We start from the raw sequence: 22,220 nt of genomic DNA, 5'->3' as shown, positions 1-22,220 counted from the left end.
TGGCTGATTTACTCTTTTTTTATGATTACACAAAAAAAATGCATACACACACGCCACTACACACGCGACATCACACCCACACCTTCGCGAATGTGCGCCTAACACATATTTTACCTTCACGAATACGCGTGTAAGGCATATTTTTGAGATGGAAACTAGTCGCATATCCCTGATCTCACTATTTCTATTAAAAGTCTAACTGCATGTTCGTAATATTTGTGAGCAACATGATTTGAATCTTCATGGGTGAAGTCTTACCCTTTTTGGCTGATTTACGTACACATGAAACGTGAATAGTCTCATAGGGTAGATCATTGTCTTGAGTGGATCATGAGTGATACACCTAGGATGCTAGCTATATTGGCCACTATGTGTAGTACTGCGTACTACGTAGGTGACCTGAATCTTTTCATGGATGCACATACATGACCAGCTCCTCCCGGAGATATCCGCAAGTACCCCCTGGCTAGCTATCGGACCCTATATATCCGACGGGCACTACAGATCCGGTAGCATCTAGCTGGGGTAATAGCAAGTTCAATAGTATAGCCAACTACTAGCTCCAATTCATCTATAGCCAATCTAATAGCTCATTCATACAATAGTTACATACTACACTATTAATACCTAGTCTCACCTGTCATAGACACATTGCGTCTTGCAGTCCGTGCTACAGCTGGCTACAAATCTGTTGCCCGCTGCTCTTCTCTCTCCTAATTTATCTCCTTAAAATATGTTTGCAGCTGGCTTATAGCCTGCTATTGTACCTGCTCTAAGTGAGCACTCATCACTTGGTCAGTGCCTCACTGAAAAGAAGGTGTCATAGAGCCGGGGCCATCTGCATGGACGACATTGCGTCGCTACTATTTCGCCACGTGAAGCATCAGACAGATGGTCTCCTTGGGTAGGAGTAGTAAACTGGAGTGCAGTAGGTTTGCCTCGTCGTGGAGTATAGGAGTAAGTAATGGAGCAGTAAATTGCATCCATCCCCTCCCTAGCCTGGACCTGGACGGAGTAGTACGACGAGTCGTACCAGCTGCTGATACTAGTGGCAGCCAAGGTCAACAAGACCAAACCTTTTTTTTTCACGTCTCTACTCCGTTTAAGAGCGAGCATAATATAAGGCTATAAGAAAACTAAATGCTGAGATGGATGAGATAGGAGAGAAGAGAGATGAGAAGCGGGCTATAGAAAAAATAAAATATGTGAGACAGACATATGTGCCATATATTTATGGTGAAGAGTTGACCACTGTATGAGTGAGCTGAGAGATAGACTATAAAGATATACTGCTCCGTCCTAAAATATAAGGATCTAGCTGTATTATTATCTTGCTCTAACTGGAATCCACGACACGCCGGCATTGCATTGCATTGCATGCAACGACGCTGCGAACAGGCGCGGCTTTCCACGTAAATAACGGTAAATTTGTTCAAAGACCAGGCTTTTCTTTCTGGGTTCCCGTGTTGGCCCGCCCGGCTGACCGGCCAGCCGGCGCCCGCTCGGCGCGCGGCATTTATGCGCCTAGCTAGCTGCAGCATGGGCCGCTCGGAGCAATAAAAACCGCATCGGAAACAGCACTTCCAGAACGTCCACAGGCTGCAGCTGCTCACATTTTTCTTTTAAAAAAAAGATCGGGGAGATCAGCGATGAGCCGATGATTGATCAATGAATTGATGAATTCAGCCCACTGATCGAACGAGCTTGCAGCGTGGCCCGCCATGGCCAGAGAGCGAGCGACCGAGCTCGTCGCGAGCAGGAGCAGCAGCAACCAGTGGAGGCCGGCGAGAGATCAGCATGCGGCTGCAGGCTAGCCAGGGGCTGCAGCTTAGCTACTGGTGCAGTGGCTGGAGTAGTTTTTTTTTTGTGCGAGCGCATGGGCGACAGAGCTGGCTAGCGAGCTGGTAGGATTTGACTATTTGAAAGGAAGCAGTTGGACTGGAGTAGCTTCCCCAGCTTTTACTCCGGCGTAAAGTTTGCTGAATGCGTAGGCAGGGCGCGGTCTGGGTGGCCGGCTCATGGCCTCATGGCCGGCCTCCACCCTAATCTTACTATCTGTGATTCTTCGCAGTTTTGTGTGCGTTGGATGGAGGAGATAGCTAGCTGCACCGGGCAGAGCTGGGTGTGCAGTTTGACCATCCAATGGCCACCCATGCATGGTTTGCGTTTGTAAGAACACGTACAAGAGACAAGGCCGGCTGCGGCTGGGTCAGTGTGGCAACCAGATCGTGGCTTTCTCTGGTCTATAGATACAGTTGTCTGGGGATTTCATCATTTAATTAACTTACATGGTGATTTTTGTTAGGAAAATAATTAAGAAGTCTATTTTACAACATGAATGTTCGCAAACGGTCGAAAACAACACTAAAACTTTCAAATTGTGAAATGATCAAAACTACTCATTTTTCCTGAAAAAATACTCACATTCTTGGTTATGTACTTGAATTTCTTCAAACAAATTCATTTTAGTTACGAGGTGTTGAGCTTCATTGGGGCGATGTGACCTTGCCCCAAGGATATTAATGTTTTTTTAGACGAAAGGCCAGACCCAAGGATTAATGTTCTTGATGTATTTTGTCAATTAATGTGTAAATGATTTTCCTGCACAAGATCTCATAAGTGGTCACGTCTGTAAAAATCGTCCTCCATTTTCACGTGCGGCTCCTTAAAAGGATTACACGGAAAAATCGATTTTCTCAGACGGGTCTCTTAACAGACCTGCACCCGGAAATAGGCTTATTTTCACACGTGAAAATAGTTTTATTTTCGCACGTGAAAATAGCCCAGCCAACTTCTTATCTCCTGGCGCGTTCCTCCCGTTCCCACTCACTCCTCCCACTCCCTCTCTGTCTCCCACTCCCACTCCCCTCTACCCACTCCCTCTCCCTCTCCCTCTCCCTCCTTCTCCCCCTCTACCCACTCCCGGCGATGGCGGCGGCCTCGGCTAGGGCGGCGATGGTGGCAGCATCGGCGAAGGCGACATTGGCAGAGCGGCGGCGGTATCGGCGAGAGCGGTCATGGCATCGATGGCGGCGGCAGTAGCATTGGCTAGGGTGGTGCCGGTGGAGAGGATCCGTCGCCGGCCACCGCGAGGAGGGCGGATCCGTCACCGGCGACCGCGGGAGGGTGGATCCGTCGCTGGCTACCGTGGGGACGACAGCGGCGGGTCTCAGGCAGGGCGGCGATGACGACGGCGGTGGCGGCAGCGGTCTCCCAGCCTCAAGCATTGGATTCGTCGCCGGCGACCACGGGGATGATGACGGCGGACCTCGGGCAGGCCGGTGCCAGCGGCGGTTGGGTTAGGATTAGGGTTTTGATTTTCTTTTTTTTTTGTTTCAATTTTTTATTTTCCCGTGCGGATGGCTTAAGCGTCCGCACGCGAAAATCCAGTTTTTGTGTGCAGGTGTGTCACCCGCACGAAAAAATCGATTCTTTGCAGACACTTTGTTGCAGACGGACGGAAGATCCGCACAACAAAATGAGTTCCGATAGCACGGAAAAATCATTATTGTGGTAGTGTACTGGTCACGCGCTCGAACGGGAAAAACACTGTAGATGTCGATTCTAATATTTTCGGTACCTATAATACCATTTTCTTTGATGTCTGTAGTAGGGTTTATTAATCACATGTCTTGACAAGACTAAGGACTTAAAATAAACCGCTTGATGAAGTGTAACATGGCATCAATTGAGCAGCTGTCGTCGTGTAAAGAGGGATGCCAGGTAGGCTCCAAAAGTACCAAGTTAATTAAGGTCAAAGGGAGAACACAAATTGATGATACATTAGTACTCCACCATCAAAGCTAATTATTTGGCTCTAGCTAGCTTGTCAGTTGTCTCTTGTGAACTACGGCCATTTGAACCCAATAACTAAGATGATATTTATAGTATTAAATAAGCTGGTACTATCTTTGTTTTTTAATAGATGACACCGTTAACTTTTTCGTACATGTTTGACCATTCGTCTTATTCAAAAAATTTACGTAATTATAATTTATTTTGTTATGAGTTGTTTTATCACCCATAGTACTTTAAGTGTGATTTATATCTTATACATTTGTATAAAATTTTTGAATAAGATGAATGGTCAAACATGTAAGAAAAAGTCAACGGCGTCATCTATTAAAAAATGGAAGGAGTACTTAGGATGAAAAATCATGTGACAAGTGAGTAAATGAGGAAAGAGAAGAAAACTAGGTCTTACATGAGACATGATTTCTACGCAACATCCAAAACATTATATGAGATAAGTAGCACTAAATTTAAGTATGTAAGAGTAGTGTTTGTACAGAAAATTTTACATTTTGGTCCTTTTTGAAAACTTATTTTATAAATAGACCCCTGGGAAAACTTGAACCGGAAATGGTCCTTTTTGGGCGCCAAAGTGGCTGGCGCCGTACCCCAACATGGTGGCGCTAGCCACATTGGCACCGTGCCAGTGCCACCGTGGCACTAGAGCTGTCGTGGAGGTGCTGACTGGACAGAAGGGGGGGGGCCAGCCACACTAGCGCCGCCCCTCATACCACGGCGCCAGCATGGCTGGCGCGCCCTTTCTCTGTGGCCGCCCCCTTAATCCCCGTGGGCCCCACCACCTTTCTCCTCCCCACTCCCATTTTCTCCCAAGCACCAGCCCGAGCTGAGCAGCAGCAGCTCTCCCCCCTCTCTCCCCCTCACCTCCCACCTCAAATCCACTCCATTTGAACTCGTTTTTCGCAGGATTTTTTGTGGAAATCGAAGAGAAAGGTAGACTCCTCCATTCCTCCCTCTTTTTTTTTGTTTCTATTGGTTGAATTTGTAGATCGAAGGGTAACCCTAGAACCCCTTTTTTGCCCAAATTTGTGATTTTTAGTATTTGTTCTTGGGATTTACTTGTTGTAGTGCTACATGTTTGCAATGTACTCATTGGTGTCACAATTTTTTTAACCATATATGTGGTAATGTTAATTTTTGGATTGTTTGGTTGGATGGATAGATGAAAAATTAGGGTTGAGGCATGAAAGTAATTTTAATTTGATGGACTTGATGCTATAGCCTATAGGTTAAACTTTTAACCATTAATTATATGAAGGGGAGAAAATTTTAGTTGCATTATAGAAATTGATTATAGTTAATTAGAACTAGGTTGGGTTGTATGACGGAGTATTTGTAATATTTCGATGTGTAATGCACTAGTAAACTTGTTGATAGTTGTAGGTAGATTAAATATTTTTTTTGGAGTGGTAGCTTTGGGACAAATTAAGTTATGCATTGGTTATAATATGTCGGTTTGGACTACGTTTAGGAATGAAGATTTAATTTATGTTGCAAAGTTACATTTTTTTGGTGTAGATGGATAGAATTGTTCATGTTTACTACGGTGGTAGAGTGGTGGAACCTTATGTTGGTGCACATGTTGAGTTTGAGGATATGTCATTGAAGACCATTTTGTTTCCCACCCACCCAACTCTAGATGAACTAAGGTCATGAGTGAAAGATGTTCTTGGATGGACCGAGGATAATGTGGAGATTCGTTTTTATGGGAGATACGATGTTGGTCAAGGGCATAAGTATATATTAAATGTGATAGGTCAGTTGGAATGGAAATTTTACTTTGATTTGGTAAAAGAGTCTCAGTTTAGATCTCTAGAGGTGTTTGCATCAAAGTTGGTACGTACCGTAGAAAATTTGGATCTAAACAAATCTCCTTCTTATCATTACGTTGAGAAGAATTTTGTGACATATTCTTCTCGTCGTGGAGGGGGTGCAAGTAAGACTGAGTTGGTACGAGAAGACTTGGAGGGGGAAGGAGATAAGAAGAGACCTTTGCTTGGAAATGATTTAGGGGAGGCAGGACCATCAAAGAGACATTGTGGTAGTGATGATGTGGATGCAGTGAGGGAGATGAAAAGGGAGTTAGTACAAGAGAGGCTTGATCTAAGTGAACATTTGTCGAAGAATGTGCATTGGTCGTTGTACGGAGGCAACCCTGAATACCCGACGGAAGTAGCAGGCCAATATGTGAATCCAGATGATTACTTTGATGTCGAATTGAGTGGTGGTCACGATTCTATCTCAGTAGAAGTCAATAGAGAGGAGGTTGACGAGGAGGCAAGTGTTGAGCAATATGATGTTGAATTTGCTGAAGACTCTGATGATGACCGTCCATTCCTTCCACTAACTAACAATGACAAGTTAGTATTAGAGGAATGTCGTGTGTTTGAGAAGGTGTTTGGGAGGAAGCCGGACATTCCTGAGTTTAGGGACCTAACACATGCCCATGGTGCAATACTAGATGGCGGCATCAACCTAGATCAGTTGCCAGAACCATTCCAGGTGGATGGTCTCAAAAAGGGTTTAGAGTTCCCATCCATGGTCGCATTGAAGCTATGGCTCCAGGAGTACGCCATCGTGCACCATCGTCCATACCGTGTTGTCAATTCTGCCGCAAATAGGAGGTACACTGTTAAATGTGAAAACCCACGGTGCAAATGGAAGGTCCATGCAACTAAGAGGTCTAGTGGCACGTGGAGGATATCACGGGTTGGTAAGGAACATAGTTGTGCTACTGCCAAAGGTTCAGGGAGCCACCGGCAGCTGACATCTAAGTTCATAGCAAATAGGTTATGCAATGCCATAAAACTGCAACCTACACTCTCTGCTTCTGCGTTAGCTTTGTATATATTTGAGGTTTTCCAGTATAGGGTGAAGTATGGCAAGGCTTGGAGGGCACGAGAGGAGGCTATGAAGCTCATTTACGGTGAATGGGGTGAAGCGTACGTCCGTTTGCCCACTTTGCTGCAAGCCATTAAGCAGAGAAATCCCAGTATGGTCTACCACATCGATACTCATCCTGATAGGGTTGTCAACGTTGATGGAGTGACCAAGAAAATTTTTATGCGTCCATTCTGGTGCTTTGGTCCTTCCATTGAGGCTTTTAAGCATTGCAGGCCAGTACCAACCGCGGAGACTACCACCACCACTACCTTAATCCGCGCGTCCAAGTACCGCTCGACACTCCATTAGGATAGAAGAGCGTGAAGAAGTTGGTGGCTCGTCGTCGTCACGCATTCCGCAAGGGAGGGGAAAGGGGAAGGCGCCAGCTCCACCTAGCGACGACGATGACGACGACAACGAGGAGGATGAGGACTACATCGCACCAGACGTTGAGGAGATAGACATGTCGTAGCTTCCCGACGCGCCTCAGGGGACGCAACCCACGCAATATAACTTGCGATCCACTCGGGCAGCGAAAAAGAGGTAAAATGAGCTTACCATTCTCAAATGTTATTTGATTTCCCTCATTTTGTTTTTAAAATGTTTTAAACATTGGATTTTCAAATGTAGGTACACTCCGGGCTCGCAAGCTATTCGGCGCCAACGGAAGAAGTGATTTGTATGAAGTTAATCTATTTGTTGGTAGTATGACATATGTGGTGCACTATGTGATATAAAATGTGATGGACTATGTGATGGACTTTTGACATTGTTTCATGTGTGGAATATAGGATGGACTTTTGGCATTGTTTGATGTGTCGAATATATGATGGACTTTTGGTATTGTTTGATGTGTGGAATATGTGATGGACTATGTGATGGACTTTTGGCATTGTGATTTGTGCAATTAGAACTTGTTTTTAGTCTGTATGAAACTGTGAATTGTGATTTGAATTGCGAACTGTGAATTGGTACATTTGTGTAATATGTATCTTCAATTTGCAGGGAGGCAGAGGGCGGCGCCAATCACCCTGGCGCCGCGGTTGGGGAGGGCGGCGCCAGCCACTGTCGTGAGGCAGAAGGTTTCGGGGTGGGGGGAGGGCGGCGCCAGCTACACTGGTGCCGTGGTCTATGAGGGCGGCACCAGCCGAGGCCTGGAGGCAAAAGGGTTTCAGTGGGGGAGGAGGGCGGCGCCAGCCACCCTGGCGCCGTGGTCCATGAGGGCGGCACCAGCCGAGGCCCGGAGGCAGAAGGGTGTCGGGCGGGGGAGGAGGGCGGCGCCAGCCTTGGCAGAACAGACTTGGCAAAAATTTGGGGGGGGGGAGAAAGTTGGTGGGGCCCGCAGAGGAGGGGCGCGCCAGCCATGCTGGTGACGTGGTATGAGGGGCGGCGCCAGTGTGGCTGGCGCCCTACTCTGCCCAGTCAGCACCTCCACGACAGTCTTAGTGCCACGGTGGCACGGGCATGGCGCCAGTGTGGCTGGCGCCGCCATGTTGGGGTACGGCGCCAGCCTCTTTGGCGCCCCAAAAAGAACCATCTCCGGTTTAAGTTTTCCCAGGGTCTATTTGTAAAATAAGTTTTCAAAAAGGTCCAAAATGTAAAAATTTCAGGGTGTTTGTATTAAAAGAGTAGTGTCTAGAAGTACTAACTAGTTTCTTGATGACGTAAAGTTTATGGAAACTATGTCCAGTGACTTAGGTTAGGACTGGCCTACTGCATGGATTGCTTAATTCGCTCTGCTACATGGCCACAACTCACAACTGGTAGTCCATGTGATATGCATGCATCTGCGAGCTTTTCCATCTTGATAAGGGTGAGTTTTTGTTCGGTCTCCGATCCTGGGGGCAAAGTGAGAACTGTGCATGCCATGAGCAGCGCATGTCACCTCATCTCCCTTTGGGAATGTATGCTGTATGCATATATAATTAGGCCGACCTAGTTAATTACTCCATCCGTTTTAAAATATTTGACACCGTTAACTGTTTAGTACATGTTTGACCATTTGTTTTATTAAAAAAATTTAAGTAATTATTTATTCTTTTCATATCATTTAATTTATTGTTAAATATACTTTCATGTATACATATAGTTTTACATATTTCACAAAATTTTTTAAATAAGACGAATAGTTAAATATGTGCTAAAAAGTCAACGGTGTCAAATATTTTGAAACGGAGGGAGTACATTGTCTTTGGAGCTTTTAGGGAGGCTTGAGTGTGATGTTCTCCATAAGATCAAAAGCATCATCACCGGCCGGGCTGATTTGGCTTGTTTTATGATTACAGGCCAAGGCAAGAGCTAAACTAACCTTGTGGTCACATGCATATGCATGCCCTGCTGGGCAAAAGGAAAATAAAAGATGAAAGATAATGGTGGGGCCATGCATGCACAGGCTACCAGAGAATGGTGTGTGGTCAATGGTCAACACCCCAACTTAATAGTCAAATGAGTAGATGCAACCCTACCTGTCTAGCTTGATTAATTACTCCACTTAAGCTAGCTTGCTAGGGTGGTTGGTTTTGCATAGACGGGTCATATAGCCTATAGGCTAAGCGACAAAATGCTGTCTTAATTGGTGACCTTACTACCTAGGGTGCGACATGCTCTGCTTACTGTTGGTTTATTCGAACTGTTACTGTAGGTATGCAACTGAACCTCTGCTTCTCACATGGGTCTAACATTGTAGGAAAAAAAATGTTAGGGTAACATAAAAATATACTACTAGTAGTAATTAACCCTTAAGCCTTGTTTGGATGGGCCTCAATCCTAGTCCATGCAGGTGTTCCGTACATGGATCCATACAGCCTTGCTTGGATGGGATTTTGAACACACGTGTGGATACATGGATCAGAATTGGAGCCTATCCATACAAGATATTGGTACTGGGCCAGGATAATTTTGGGCTGTCAATCCATGTGGGCAAGGAGTTGGGCCTATGAGTCCGATAGGAAGACGCAGATCATCCCAGCTAGCGGGCTATATTAGGCGAAGCTCCATGTTTGATGATCTTGTTAGTAGCCTAAGGAACAAGTATGGGTGCGTTTGGTTGTCAGCCTTAACTATAATCTGATTATAGATAAGTTAGCGAACAAATAGCTAGTTACAAAGTGTGGTAAAGTTAATAGAAAAATTAAGCCTATGACAATGGGATATACTATTGAAAAGTTCAGACAAAAGTTATAATTAATCGTAGCGGTGAATCAAACACATACCTAATAAATTATGGCCATCAAAGGTGTGACGTGGTAAAATGTGAGCGTGAACCAAACACATACATAGGCCGTGAGAACGTTCCAGATTTAGATTGCAGAGCCCAGCCCATCTATCAGCGATGGCAAATAAATCTTTGCCGTTTTGATTAGCACACGCGCAGCATCAGAGTTGCATCTTATGATTAGCATAAGTATTACAGGTCTGAATTGTATCAGCCAAAGAACAAAGAACTATTTAAATTTCTTCTGTTTATGCACATGCAGGGCAGATGTCGATGTTGTAAGTTCATAAACGCCAGTTATATTCCGTCGATCAAGAACATACATGGGTCAATTGATTTCTCAAAGAGCAATCAGTGATACATCAATTAATAATACAGCGCAGATCACAAGCACACACAGTACATGAGTTGATTAATTTAAGTACAAGAAAGCAAGACGAAGTGACAAGCGATCGAGATGGAGATTATTTAGGTCGCAAACGGCCAGCCGATCGAGCTGCAAAGGAGCTAGCAGCCATGGCTTGGATTAGCTAGCTAGTAGGCGACGATCCTGAGGCCGAGGCTCTTCTGCGCGTACTCGATGAGGCCGTCCACCTCGCCGTCGTCGATGTAGCCGTCGCCGTCCGCGTCGGCGTAGCTGATGCCCTGCCTGCTCCTCCACCCCGTGAACCGCGCCCGGATGGCGCGCATCGCGCGCCGCAGCTCGTCGCGGCTGATGCGCCCGTCGCGGTCGACATCGAACCGCCTCAGCCACTCCTTGAACTCGTCCACCGTCATGTCGCCGTCCAGCGACCGCGTCGTCGTCGCCACCGTCATGCTCCTGATCGCCATCCCTACCTCCGGTCGCCGGTTAGCTCGCTCTTGCTCCGATCAACCAACTCTGGAGATGTTCTCACCTGAGATCTGAATTTGCAGGTGCAGCACCGTGTTTAGCCCTATGCTCTTATATAAGCTAGCAATGTCTACACAGCGTATGCACGGATTAAAATAGTCCTATTTCAGAAACCATCAGCTTAAGTTTATCAAGCAGATGGCTACCAACGCCTTTAATTACCTAATGACCTTTTGCGACTTAGCTTAATTATCACGCGTTGTAGCTTCTCTCTCTAGATCTCTGAATAGATTTAGATTTGGTTGTGGACAAATGGTTCACCTCCAGTACTTGAAGAATCTATCGCCGGCAGGGGCGTTCTAGATCAGCGTGCAAATGCTCGTTGAATGGAGCAAGAATCTGCACCAAGTGGCTCGAGATAAAAGGGCAAGAAAGAAATAATAGTTGGGAATAGATGCATTTGAGTGATTATGGGATGGAATCATATAAAGGCTACTTGATCGAGCTGTCTGAAGCAATGAACGCCCGCTCAATGTGGGAATCTGCAAAGGGGAATTGGGTTTCTCTATCTTCATTGCAGGATTGGACATTATTATGTCTTTCTGAAAGACGGAATAGGATGCCAAGATTAGGTTCGCATTATTGTATACTCGCGTGTAAAATTCTCCGATCCGATATTCTAACATATACTCCCTCCGTTTCAAAATGTTTGACACCATTAACTTTTTATCACATGTTTGACCGTTCGTCTTATTAAAAAAATTTATGAAATATGTAAAACTATATGTGTACATGAAAGTATATTTAACAATGAATCAAATGATATGAAAAGAATAAATAATTACTTAAATTTTTTGATTAAGACGAATGGTTAAACACGTACTAAAAAGTCAATGGTGTCAAACATTTTAAAACGGAGGGAGTAATACCCTTTTTCTCATGGTGCAGCCTTGAAATGCGGAGTCAACATTCAGCTTATTACAAGCCAAACTTTTGTTTTAACGAACCGGCATATGATTATTGTCAATTCCATTGAATACCGAAGGAAATAGTTACAACCACTAGGGGTTAGAAGTAGAAAAAGAATTACGAATATACCTATTTTTTAAAGTAATTTACGCTTATATACTTGCATGGGAAAAATTTGCATAAATATACCCATTCCACAGGGTGAAAATGCGGGACTAAGTGTTTAGTGCAGCGCAAAAACGTGGGACCGAGGGTCCCGTGGGCTGGGCATACGAGACTGACCGTGCATGAGTTGGGTGAGGCATATATAATACTGTTCGGTACTGTTGAGACGCTGTTTACTATTGTTCACAGAGTCGGTTTCACGCAATGGAACTGTGGGACCGCGTCGATGCTGCCATTTTGAGCCGCGGGACTGTATCGGTGCCGTGCGGTCCCGCTGGCCACCATACACGGTGCCACGTTTTTGAGCTGCGGGACCGTCGCGGTTCCGCAATTTTCGCCTGTGGGACCGTGGCGGTTCCCTTGCCCGTTCAACGGGAATGGCCCGGCCATCTCTCCCGCATTCCCACAATGCGATTTGTGAGCACTCTCGTGTATTCGATCCGCTGGACGCGTTTATTGGTGCCATTTCTTCCCATGTAGACATATAAACGCAAATTATTAAAAAAAGATGGGTATATTCTCAAATGTTCTTTTGATAGAAGTGCTATACAAACTATACAGTATTTGTTTACAAGCTCAAGTAGGTGTCTTACTTCTGCGAGCGTCTACATCCTCCCTTCGTCCTTGATTTTGTTGAAAAGGGATGCTGCTAAGAGCTCCTCGTTCCGTTCCAATTTTCGTTGCCACTAATAGGATTAGCGATCACGCCCCCTTCTTTGACACTCATTAATAATTAGCTAGCGCGGTTCACCACTCATGCATGTTGACGTCGCGCTATCCATTCCTCGGGACAACTGCAACTGAGATATCTATTAAGTTGTAATAAGGTTCTATATTCTCCAGATAAATCTACATTCGACCAAGAGGTGGAACAACGACTATTTTGTATGGCTAAATAGGGAGCAGAAAGTGTTGTGCGGCCATCCTCTAGTTGCCAGGCGGTCCGTGTCCATACTCTATTCTATATCATCAGCCAAACGATAAATTTACATTTTCTTGGTGCTCATAGCTTCCATATCAGGTGCATGTAGTTTGTTTCTGTTGATACCATGAATTGTACATTGTGTATATGCTGATGAGGCCATGTATACACCATGACAAGTGAGCTTCCAAGCGATTGCATCTAGTTGGCTAGGACCGGTTGTACTAATTGTGTTTCATTCCACATATCTAAGATCTTAAAAGTCAAAATTATGTGTTTCCTTGTAGGGCTTGGCCTAGCATTGTGCTTTTCCTTTTTGAGAGAGCAAGCATATTTGGCATCAGGTTTCTTGGTCATCGTCCTTATCCAGGCCAAGTTCTAAAAGCTACTTGTGGATCTATGAACAATTGGGATATGTGTATGTCACGCCCCGAACTAGTCCCGAGCGGAACTAGCCCGTGACGCTCCAAATTAACCTGTTAATTGATACCAGTCCCAGGAAACAGTGCTGGTATAACAGGAAGACAGAATATCACAGCAACAGAGGTCTCTTTATTATAGAGTAGGGGTACAGTCATGTTGGGCTGCGGACAGATCCCGAGCTCACAACTGCATTACAAAAGGAACGCGGAAGCCAAGACTTGGACCACACATCACAGGCGCGACTTGGGAACTAGGCCGAAACCCTAAAACTCATCGTAGCCGGCTTGCTCCTGAAGGAACTCCTCGTCAGCGGGATCCGCTTCATCTTCTTCAGCAACTGGGGGGGGGGGGGGAATTATTTATATGGAGCAAGGGTGAGTACGAGAGTACTCAGCAAGCCATGGGAAATAAGTGTTTAATGCAAGCTTCAAAGAAGGGCTGTTGTTTTTGCAATTGATTTTATTTGAACTCTTTCCTGAAACAACTAAGTGAGTGCTTCTCAAACGACACGGATGAGAAAGTGCGTCTTGTCCGGTCGGAGTTTGTGCAATGTATCAGTCTTTTGAATTGATCAAGATTGGCACCCGGCCAATAGCTTTCAAACGGCCACCCGGGCCTGGCTGGTCCCATCAGCCGCAGATTTTCCAAACATCAAACCCATTTCACAACAGCAAAATTTCACAAGGCAGTAGTCAAACAAAACTACGCTAGGAATCACCTCACATCCGCCCATGACCGTGGGCACGGTTGTTCGGACAGTTTAATAACCTCTGCAGAGGGGGTACACTTTACCCACACGACATTACTAACCCGGATCATCCAGCCCGTGCAGAACGGCTACGACTAGAGACCTTAAGGCTTTCATGACAAGGCATTTCGAAAGCCGACACAGGTTCACCATATGCCAACGAGAGGGGTCCCAGACCAACACCAGATTAGGTCCCAGACCATACTGTGCCAGGAAGCCCAGGGGTCCTCCCCGACACCACCCCGGCGAATCCACATGTCTCTTGGCATCAAGGCTCCCCCGATTAGCTAATTACTCAGCCAGGGGTGTCCCATTCCACCCATGTGGTCGTACTTGTCTTATGTTCGGATGAAATTCCAAGGAAACGGTCCTTAATTGCAAGAGCGGGAAACCGTACTCCCGGTACGTCCCCCGGTCCGCGGTTTTGGAAATTCATTTAGTTCGCAAGCACCGACCCAGGTGTCGGGTTTTCCAAGTCTTTTGTAAAAACCCAAGTTTTACCCAAGAACTTACTCAGATTTTAAGTTTGAAGGCGACCGTCGATACTCGCACAGAGTGCACGAATAGCGAGGCGCAACTAGGTGGTTACAAGGGAACATGGTATAACAATTAACAGTGGAAGGATCAGATGCAACAAGTTGGGTAGGCCCACCGGTCTGCCTTGCAGACGGGGCAAACAGATTAAGTGCAATCCTATCAATGCATAATATTTTGCAAGCAAATTAATTAAGTTCAAATATAGGCTCAAGATGTTCAAAGGTGGCTTGCCTTGCTCGAGATCTTGAGCTTGATCCTCGAAATCCTCGCACTGCGGGTCTTCGGGCTCCGAAACTACACGCGAAACGGGACAACTCAACAAACGGCGAAAATAAAGCCCTATTATTGACCTCTAAGCGTGCCATTAGATAGATCTCGAGATTTGAGGAATTTTGGAAGTTGAACGGAGTCAAACGGACTTACGGTTGGGAAGATATTGAATTTCTAAGATTATTGGATTTTTGTCTAAAGGAAAAGGATTTATTTAAACCCTTTTTGAAAAAGAAAAGAAAAGAAAAAGAAAGAGGGAGGGAAATTAGACTTCCCTCGGGCGGCTAGGGCGCGGCCCGAGAGAAAGGGGCGGCTCGGCCGAGCTTAATGGGCCGGCCGGCCCAAGAGGGCGGCCCAAGGCGCGCGCGGGCGGGGAGGGGAGAGAGAGAGCCGGTGGGCCGGGTCCATCCTCGCGTGGTCCCGAGTGGGACCCGCTTGTCGGCGGCTCGGCTCACCGTGAGCGAGGTGCACGCGGGCGTGCTAGGGTTTGGGGAGGGGGGCGCGGCGCATGCGCGCGGTTCGCGGAGGACGTGGTGCGGCGGGCCCACGCGCAGCCTCACGGCTCGCGGTGGACCGCGCGCGCGAGGGGGCGGAGGGAAGCGGCGGACCGGGGTCTGCTTGACCCGGTCGCGGCCGAGGTGGCGCCGACGTGGCGCCTACGTGGCTGCCACGCGGGCCGGCGGGAGGTAGACGACGACGTCGGCCGAAACGGACGGCGGGCGGCGGCGGCGAGCGGCGGAGCGAACCACGGCGATACAGGCGAAAGCGAGCACACCGGGAGGTTGCACGGGACGAGAGGAGACGAGCCAACGGCTCGGATTCGCCGGGGGATGCTCGACGGCGGCGGATTGCGGCGGCGGCAACCGGCGGCAGGAGAAGGGGGAAACGGCGATGAGGTCACGAGGGGTCGATTCCCGGCGGTGAGAGCATCTACGCGGCTACGGGAATCCGTTGCTAGCGTCGGATTGGGCGGAGCTACTCCGAGCGAGGCCGGCGACGAGCGGCGCTTCCGAGCTCGGGCGGCGACGGCGGCGAGCACACGGCGGGCGGCGGCAACGGTCGGGGCGGCGCCAGCTAGCTACGGGGAGGCTACTCGTGCTACTACCCGAGTCTAAGGGGAGGAGATGGAACGAGGAGGGAGAACGGAGGGCGACACTACCGTGCGGGGAAGGGCGCGGTGACGATAGGCCGACGGCACGGGAGCGATCTCTCCGGCCTCGGGCCGGGGAAGAGGAAGAAGAGGGCGCGCCCGGAGTCCCCTTCCGCGTCCTTGCTCGTGCCGGCTCCTCCGGCACACGCGTCGGCGGCGGTCGGCGAGAGGGACGGCAATGGCGCGGGCGGAAAACGGGGAAGATTGGGAGGAAAAAAAAAAAGGAGGGAGGGCGCCTGGGTTTATAGGGTGGCGATGTCGGTTTGGGGGAGGGGAACCGACATTGGACGGTCAAGCCAGCGAGCTGGCGCTCCGGCTAGCGGCCAAATCGGCGACAGGGAGGAGGGGAATGACGCCGGCGGAGGAAGGGAAAGAAAGAAAAAGGAAGGGGGAAAGGGAGCTTGTCCCTTGCCTCTTCGGGAAAAGGAGGAGGGAGCGGGGGCGACGCGGCGGGGGGGGGGGGGGGGGGGGCTCTGCCTCCGTCCTTTGGAGGCACGCGCGGGGAGTGGCGGGGCCGAGTCGATGACGACGGCGATGACGGCGGAGGCGGCTTGGAGCGGAGCGGCGACACGGGCGGCAGGCGCGGCAGGCGCGGCAGAGGCTGACGGCGGCGGCAACCAGGCGGTCGGCCACCACGACGCGCGCGCGCGGGAAGCAACGGCGCACGGCGACGATTTGGCGGCGTCGGCGGGAATGGCAGCGGGGCCGGAGGGAGGGCTCGGCGCGGCTCGCGCGCTCGCGCGAGCAGCGCTCGGGCAGAGCGGGGGAGAGGGAGAGAGAGAGAGAGAGAGAGAGAGAGAGCGAGCCGGGGAGGGAGGGGGAGATGGGCCGAGAGGGATTCGGCCCATCGAACCCTAGGGAGGCAAAATAGACTTTTGCGGAGGGATTTGATTTGGGAAGGATTTGGATTCGGGATTGAACTCGACGATGGATCGGGGATTTGAGACCTGAGATGGCACGGGCACTAGACAACAAGCAAAGAAACGGATTTCGCAAATAGGATTTTTAAGAGCTAGTTTTCCCGCTAGGCGCCAAGACGGAACGGGCGCTACAGCGTACAACCATCACATAGAGCAGTTTGTCGTTTTGGTCGCACGGGTTTCCATGCCAACCTAAGGCTTGTTATAGGGGATTCTTCTCATGCCGCAACCATTGTATCCTTAGTGCCGTAGCAAATTTCTACAGATTAATAATGCATATATCTCCATTGCCAATTGACATTCATGTTATTGTCTAGTTGATTTTGCACTTGCTGCCAATTAGATTTTCACTTCCAGCCCATAGGAAGCATTTATGCATGCAAATTTTCCATTTCATCCATCAATTTGCACTCCAAACAACAATTTTCCAACAGTTTGCTATTTCGCCAGGTTTATTTTATCCATACACCAGACATCGCAATTGAGTTTCCTTTTTCTTTCTTTCTTTTAAGTTTCAGCATGGCAAAATTAAGGACTAAGATTAATAATCTCTCTTCAATTTCTTATTGCATATTGCCATGTTCATTTGCCCATATAGACATCTAGTGGAAGTGATATTTCTTAAGGTTAGCCAATAACTAATTTCCAATCTCAAGGGAAAATTACTGGAATTTGATTTCAGTTCTATTCCAAAGAGAGATGGTGCTCGATTATAGCTAATTTCATTTCTTACGTGTGCATGGACAGTTTAAGAAGAAATCAAATCCATTATTTTCCCTCTACTTCTCTATATACATGAGCATATGTCCCAAATTTGAGATCTGAAGGTTCTCCTTATGTGCCAAAAGATAGGAATTGATTTGTCTTAGAGCAAGTACAATAAGAGTTTAAGTGCTAGCCCTAAGATATCACACAAGCGCATATAATAAAGTGGAGGGGAGAAGAGAGGAGAAAGACAATAAACCACCCTTTATACAAGAGGCGGACTTTACAAAAACTTTAAGATACAAGAAAGCAGAGAAAGTAGATTGAGCAAACAAATATTAAGGCTAATGTATTAGAATTGTGTAAAGGTAAATGTATTATGCATAAACTACCTCGAAATTTTTAGTAGGTGACATGCATAGACAAAATTACAGGTAGCACCCACCACTCTCGTCAAATTTCTTACGCCCCCGCTATATGCATGTGTTTGCCTCTCCCGCCCCTCTCTCTCTCTCTCTCTCATGTGTCTGGTTCTCCCGCCTCTCTTTCTCTTTATCATCTCTATGCATGTCGTTTCTCTCCTCTAACTATTTATGTATGCATGAAGGCTCTACTAGCAAGCCTAAAATGATTTTCCCTCCAAAATACTTATCTCATATGTGATCCGATTACACTGTCATATTGGTTCCAATTAAATCTTTACAATAATATATCACATAATTATATTTTGATAAAAGAAATATTACTATGCTTCACAAATATCACATTGACTATTTTTTTCACCACATATAACTTTATGTTTCACCGAGGATCAATTTCAAGATCTGACCATCCGATTTTTTTTTGGGAAGAATGGGCTTCCCAATAAAAAAAAGATTGGAGAGCATGGTGGGAGCAATATCAGGTGATTGTGGACAAGTCGGAGAGCAAAAGATGCCTTATGCGTGGGCTGGTCGGCTAGGCATATTCAATCTCCAACAAAGAAGAGACATTTTACTAGACAAACTGGTTCAAAACTTGCCAAATAAGTGGTTGCTATGTGTTATGCACTTACTGGGGAAAGCACACATCACATATGGGGTACACTTTTATTAAGAATCTAGTAATCGTAAAGCTTGATAGACTTGCCAAACCGTACTACACAGATCTGATGCTAAATTTTAGGTGGATAATTGAGTTGTGGGTGTGCAAATTTACTAATCAGAGTTTAAATCGTGATGCCTATGAATGTTATGCACACATCACATGAGTGTGCTTTCATTAGGAAATCACAGTGGAGGAGGCCTCCACAGTATAGCATATAAATCACAAAAACTTTTGATTCAATTCTAAAACTTTTAGCCCAAAATTCACAAAGCTTTCAATCTAAAAATCCAAACTTGCATCTCATACTCAAATCCCTCTTCTTCTTCCTCAATGACCGCTATCTTCTCAGTCACAGGCTCACAGCAAAGGCCGTGGCCACATCGCCAATGCCTGCTTTTGCTCCTCCTACACTACACATGGTGGCAGTGGCGACAGACACAACGGAGTCCCCATGTGGCAGCTAGCAGCCACACTGCTGCCTGGGCAAGTTGGGTTGAGGAGCTAAGGCGGGCATGGCATGGTCAGAGGAGTTGAGCTAGGAATGAAGAGGGTGATGGGGATACTTCGGGGTGCAGGAACAAAGACGAAGATGAGAATGGGGGGTTGTGGCTACGCATAGGGGCAAATCGATATAGATGACGGCGAGTGGCTCCGTCGGTGCCATCAAATGAGAACGATCAAAACGGAACGAATGAACAATGCGATAAGAGGGATCAGACTACACCTCCCAGTCCGATGGATCCCATAGGCTCTATACGTGCACCCACGATGCATATGCATGAAGTAGCAATCTTGCTGGTTTTTGTCCCTTTGTGTGTAAGTTATGGACAATAGGGACAAAAACCAGCAAGATTGCTACTTCATGCATATGTAGTGGTGTGGGTATATCAGCCGTGCAATAAAAGAAATACAGAAGTAAAATTAGTTACTCGGACCATTATACAGACGAGGTTATCAACTTAGCTTAGTTCTTATTCACACGTACTAGTTGCACAAAGGCTGGCAGGAGACCAAAGCCCATGGAATTAGATATTTTTCCTCCGGTGGGCTAAAATAGCCTTGGTGATCAGCTCAAACCTTGGCCCTGTAAGGTCTGTCCTTGCCAGTCGGCGTGCATGGTTAATCTCTGTTATGAAGCTAACACACACAGTTCAAGTACCTATCGATATTTGAGGACATATAGCTGCACATCTGTACCGGAGAAAGAACGTGCGATGTGCAGTCCGGCTAGCTATATATATGTACATACACACAGACGATCGAGTTACCGGGTACGTACGTACGTAGTGCGTACGCGAACAAGTGTATCTGGATCCCTAGTAGGCGGCGACGCCGAGGCCGAGGCGCCTCCCCCAGTACTCGATGAGGCCGTCGATCTCGCTGTCGTCGATGTAGCCGTCGCCGTCCGCGTCGGCGTGGCTCATGCCGCGCCTGCACTTGATCCCCGTGAACCGCACGCCCACGGCGCGCATGGCGCGGCGCAGCTCGTCGCGGCTGATGCGGCCGTCGCCGTCGGTGTCGAACTGCCGGATCCACTCCTTGAACTTCTCGCGCACCGCCGTCTCGTTGAACGGATGGTACACGTCGCCGATGCCGCGCGCCCTCGCGGATAAGTCGAACCCAAAGCAGGCCATGACCAGAGTTGTATACGTAGTAGTAGCAGACGAGCAGTTGGCTGATCGCGGCAGATATCGCCGACGACTCTTGTACTGCTTTCACTTACTTAGCTTAGGCATGTGAAGGTGCATATCCGTTATATATATGCATGACCTCCACGTATCCGTGAGAAAAAGAAAGAAAATGACGAGAAATATATGCATCTCTATCCTCCTATCTGATCACTAGGATAAAGTACCAGCAGGTTTGGGTCTTTGGGATGGATCGATATAGGAGTTATTTTACGACCAGTCGCTAGATGAGGATCTCATGGTCACCCTCTGTGTCACAACCAAGTGCTCGATCATCCTGGCCGTATATTCATGCGCGCGAAAAAAGAAAAACTTTGCATCCACCATGAGTTGAAGTTTTTGATCCCCTGCCTCTACCTTATGACCCTGTTTCTTCAGATCCGGATCCTCAGCAGTAATGCAGGGTTACTGTTCATGTGAATAGCACAGTAAATCAATGCAATGAGCAATGTCGATTTACTGTAGCTAGATGGTCATAAACACTATAGCTCACTGTTATGTGAGTAGAAAAATGTTGCAGCGCAATAACTGGGCCTTATATTCTTGATCGGGTGGCTACCAACTCACCAAATGGTGCCTTATATTCTGGCCTTATATCTCTTTTCGTTTCTTCACCTTCCCTTCACTGACCCCTAGCTCCGATAGCGTGTCCAGGGTTCACGAACCAATAAAAACACTTGTTTTTTGCAAGAAGAAAAGAAAAGGTTTTGAGTTGGCTTGAAAGTTGACAAACAGCTTGGTGAAAAGGGATAAACAAATTTTAATCCATGTAATCAAAAAAAGATTCACATAAATCTAAAAGAGTAAATGCATTCACGGCACATCAACTTGGCAGTTGAGTACAATTTAATTGACAAAAATTGAGAAGTAAGCGTGTTAGTAAAAAAAAGTAAGCGTGTTAATTAGTGCAACAATTTGGTAGATGAGTGCAATCTAGCAGTACAAGAACTTAATAAGTGAGCGTACGGTTGTAACAACTTCTAAGGTGGGTGTGATTTTGGAATGATGCAAATCAACTTAATTATTTTGTTCATTTTTTTCTATACACATTCAATTTTTAAGTAGTCAATATACTTGTGCACATTTGTATATGTATATTTGTCATTCTGGTAATTAACAGTGAATTAAATTTTATGTTTCAGTTAAGATTTGAGAAGGTGGGAAAAAAACCCAAACCAATGGTGCAAATTGGAAGAGTAATTTTTATACATACATTCAGGATTATTATACGATGGTATATTGAGATTATGAAAGAAACCCGCATAACACTCATGAACCAAAATAGCATATATGTAGATAAGCTATTGTACCAAAACATTAAATTGTCAAGTTATACTAGAATACACTTACTTGTCAAGTTGCTATACTTGAATATTCAATTATCAATTTGTTTAACTAGATCGCACGTAGTTAATATACCATGAGTGTAATTTACTCAACCTAGAACTATGTAGATAACTTTCCATCTTTTATAAATATTCAGCTAGAAAAACATTTTTCCCTATACTAGCTGAATGCCCGTTCCTTGCTACAGATAGAAGAAAATATATTATAATATTATCTAAAATGAATAAAATATATTTTTCATGAAATGTGTTACCCATACTCCTTTTGCCATAGGGAGTATCCACCTCAATTTGATTTTATATGTGGGTATCCATTTACATTTGATTGTTTTTTATATATTAAAAAGTTTAAGGGGTAATTTGTAAAAATTAACAATAAGAGTATGTGGATGGCACATTCACTGCCACCACCACTATCTTCTTTTGAAGTAGTATAGAATTAAGAAGTTCAAGGGTAATTTGTAAAATTAACAATGAGAATAGGTGGGGTGAAAGACTCATTGTCATCATCACTAATGTTTTTAAAGTAGTATAGATAATTAGATAGCTTTT

General features: G+C 46.4%; 2 protein-coding genes across 2 annotated transcripts; both read right to left on the bottom strand.

The window, feature by feature from the left end:
• Positions 1–10,243: 10,243 nt before the first annotated feature.
• Positions 10,244–10,932, bottom strand: LOC127784882 (probable calcium-binding protein CML15). Its single transcript, XM_052312294.1, has one exon. It carries the CDS (start codon positions 10,736–10,738, stop codon positions 10,442–10,444), a length of 297 nt encoding a protein of 98 aa, XP_052168254.1. The 5' UTR covers positions 10,739–10,932; the 3' UTR covers positions 10,244–10,441.
• An 8,610-nt stretch (positions 10,933–19,542) lies between these two features.
• On the bottom strand, positions 19,543–20,347 carry LOC127785063 (probable calcium-binding protein CML15). The gene has a single exon (XM_052312483.1). The coding sequence runs from the start codon at positions 20,266–20,268 to the stop codon at positions 19,951–19,953; it is 318 nt and encodes a 105-aa protein (XP_052168443.1). The 5' UTR covers positions 20,269–20,347; the 3' UTR covers positions 19,543–19,950.
• Between the last annotated feature and the right edge of the window lie 1,873 nt (positions 20,348–22,220).

Source organism: Oryza glaberrima, chromosome 9, assembly GCF_000147395.1.
Source record: "Oryza glaberrima chromosome 9, OglaRS2, whole genome shotgun sequence".
Lineage (NCBI taxonomy): Eukaryota > Viridiplantae > Streptophyta > Magnoliopsida > Poales > Poaceae > Oryza > Oryza glaberrima.
Note: the sequence above shows the minus strand (reverse complement) of the source record. Positions and strands in the feature narration are given on the sequence as shown.

Coding starts and splice junctions, on each gene's coding strand:
- LOC127784882 (XM_052312294.1), bottom strand. CDS start 10,738: ATGGCGATCAGGAGCATGACGGTGGCGACGACGACGCGGTCGCTGGAC.
- LOC127785063 (XM_052312483.1), bottom strand. CDS start 20,268: ATGGCCTGCTTTGGGTTCGACTTATCCGCGAGGGCGCGCGGCATCGGC.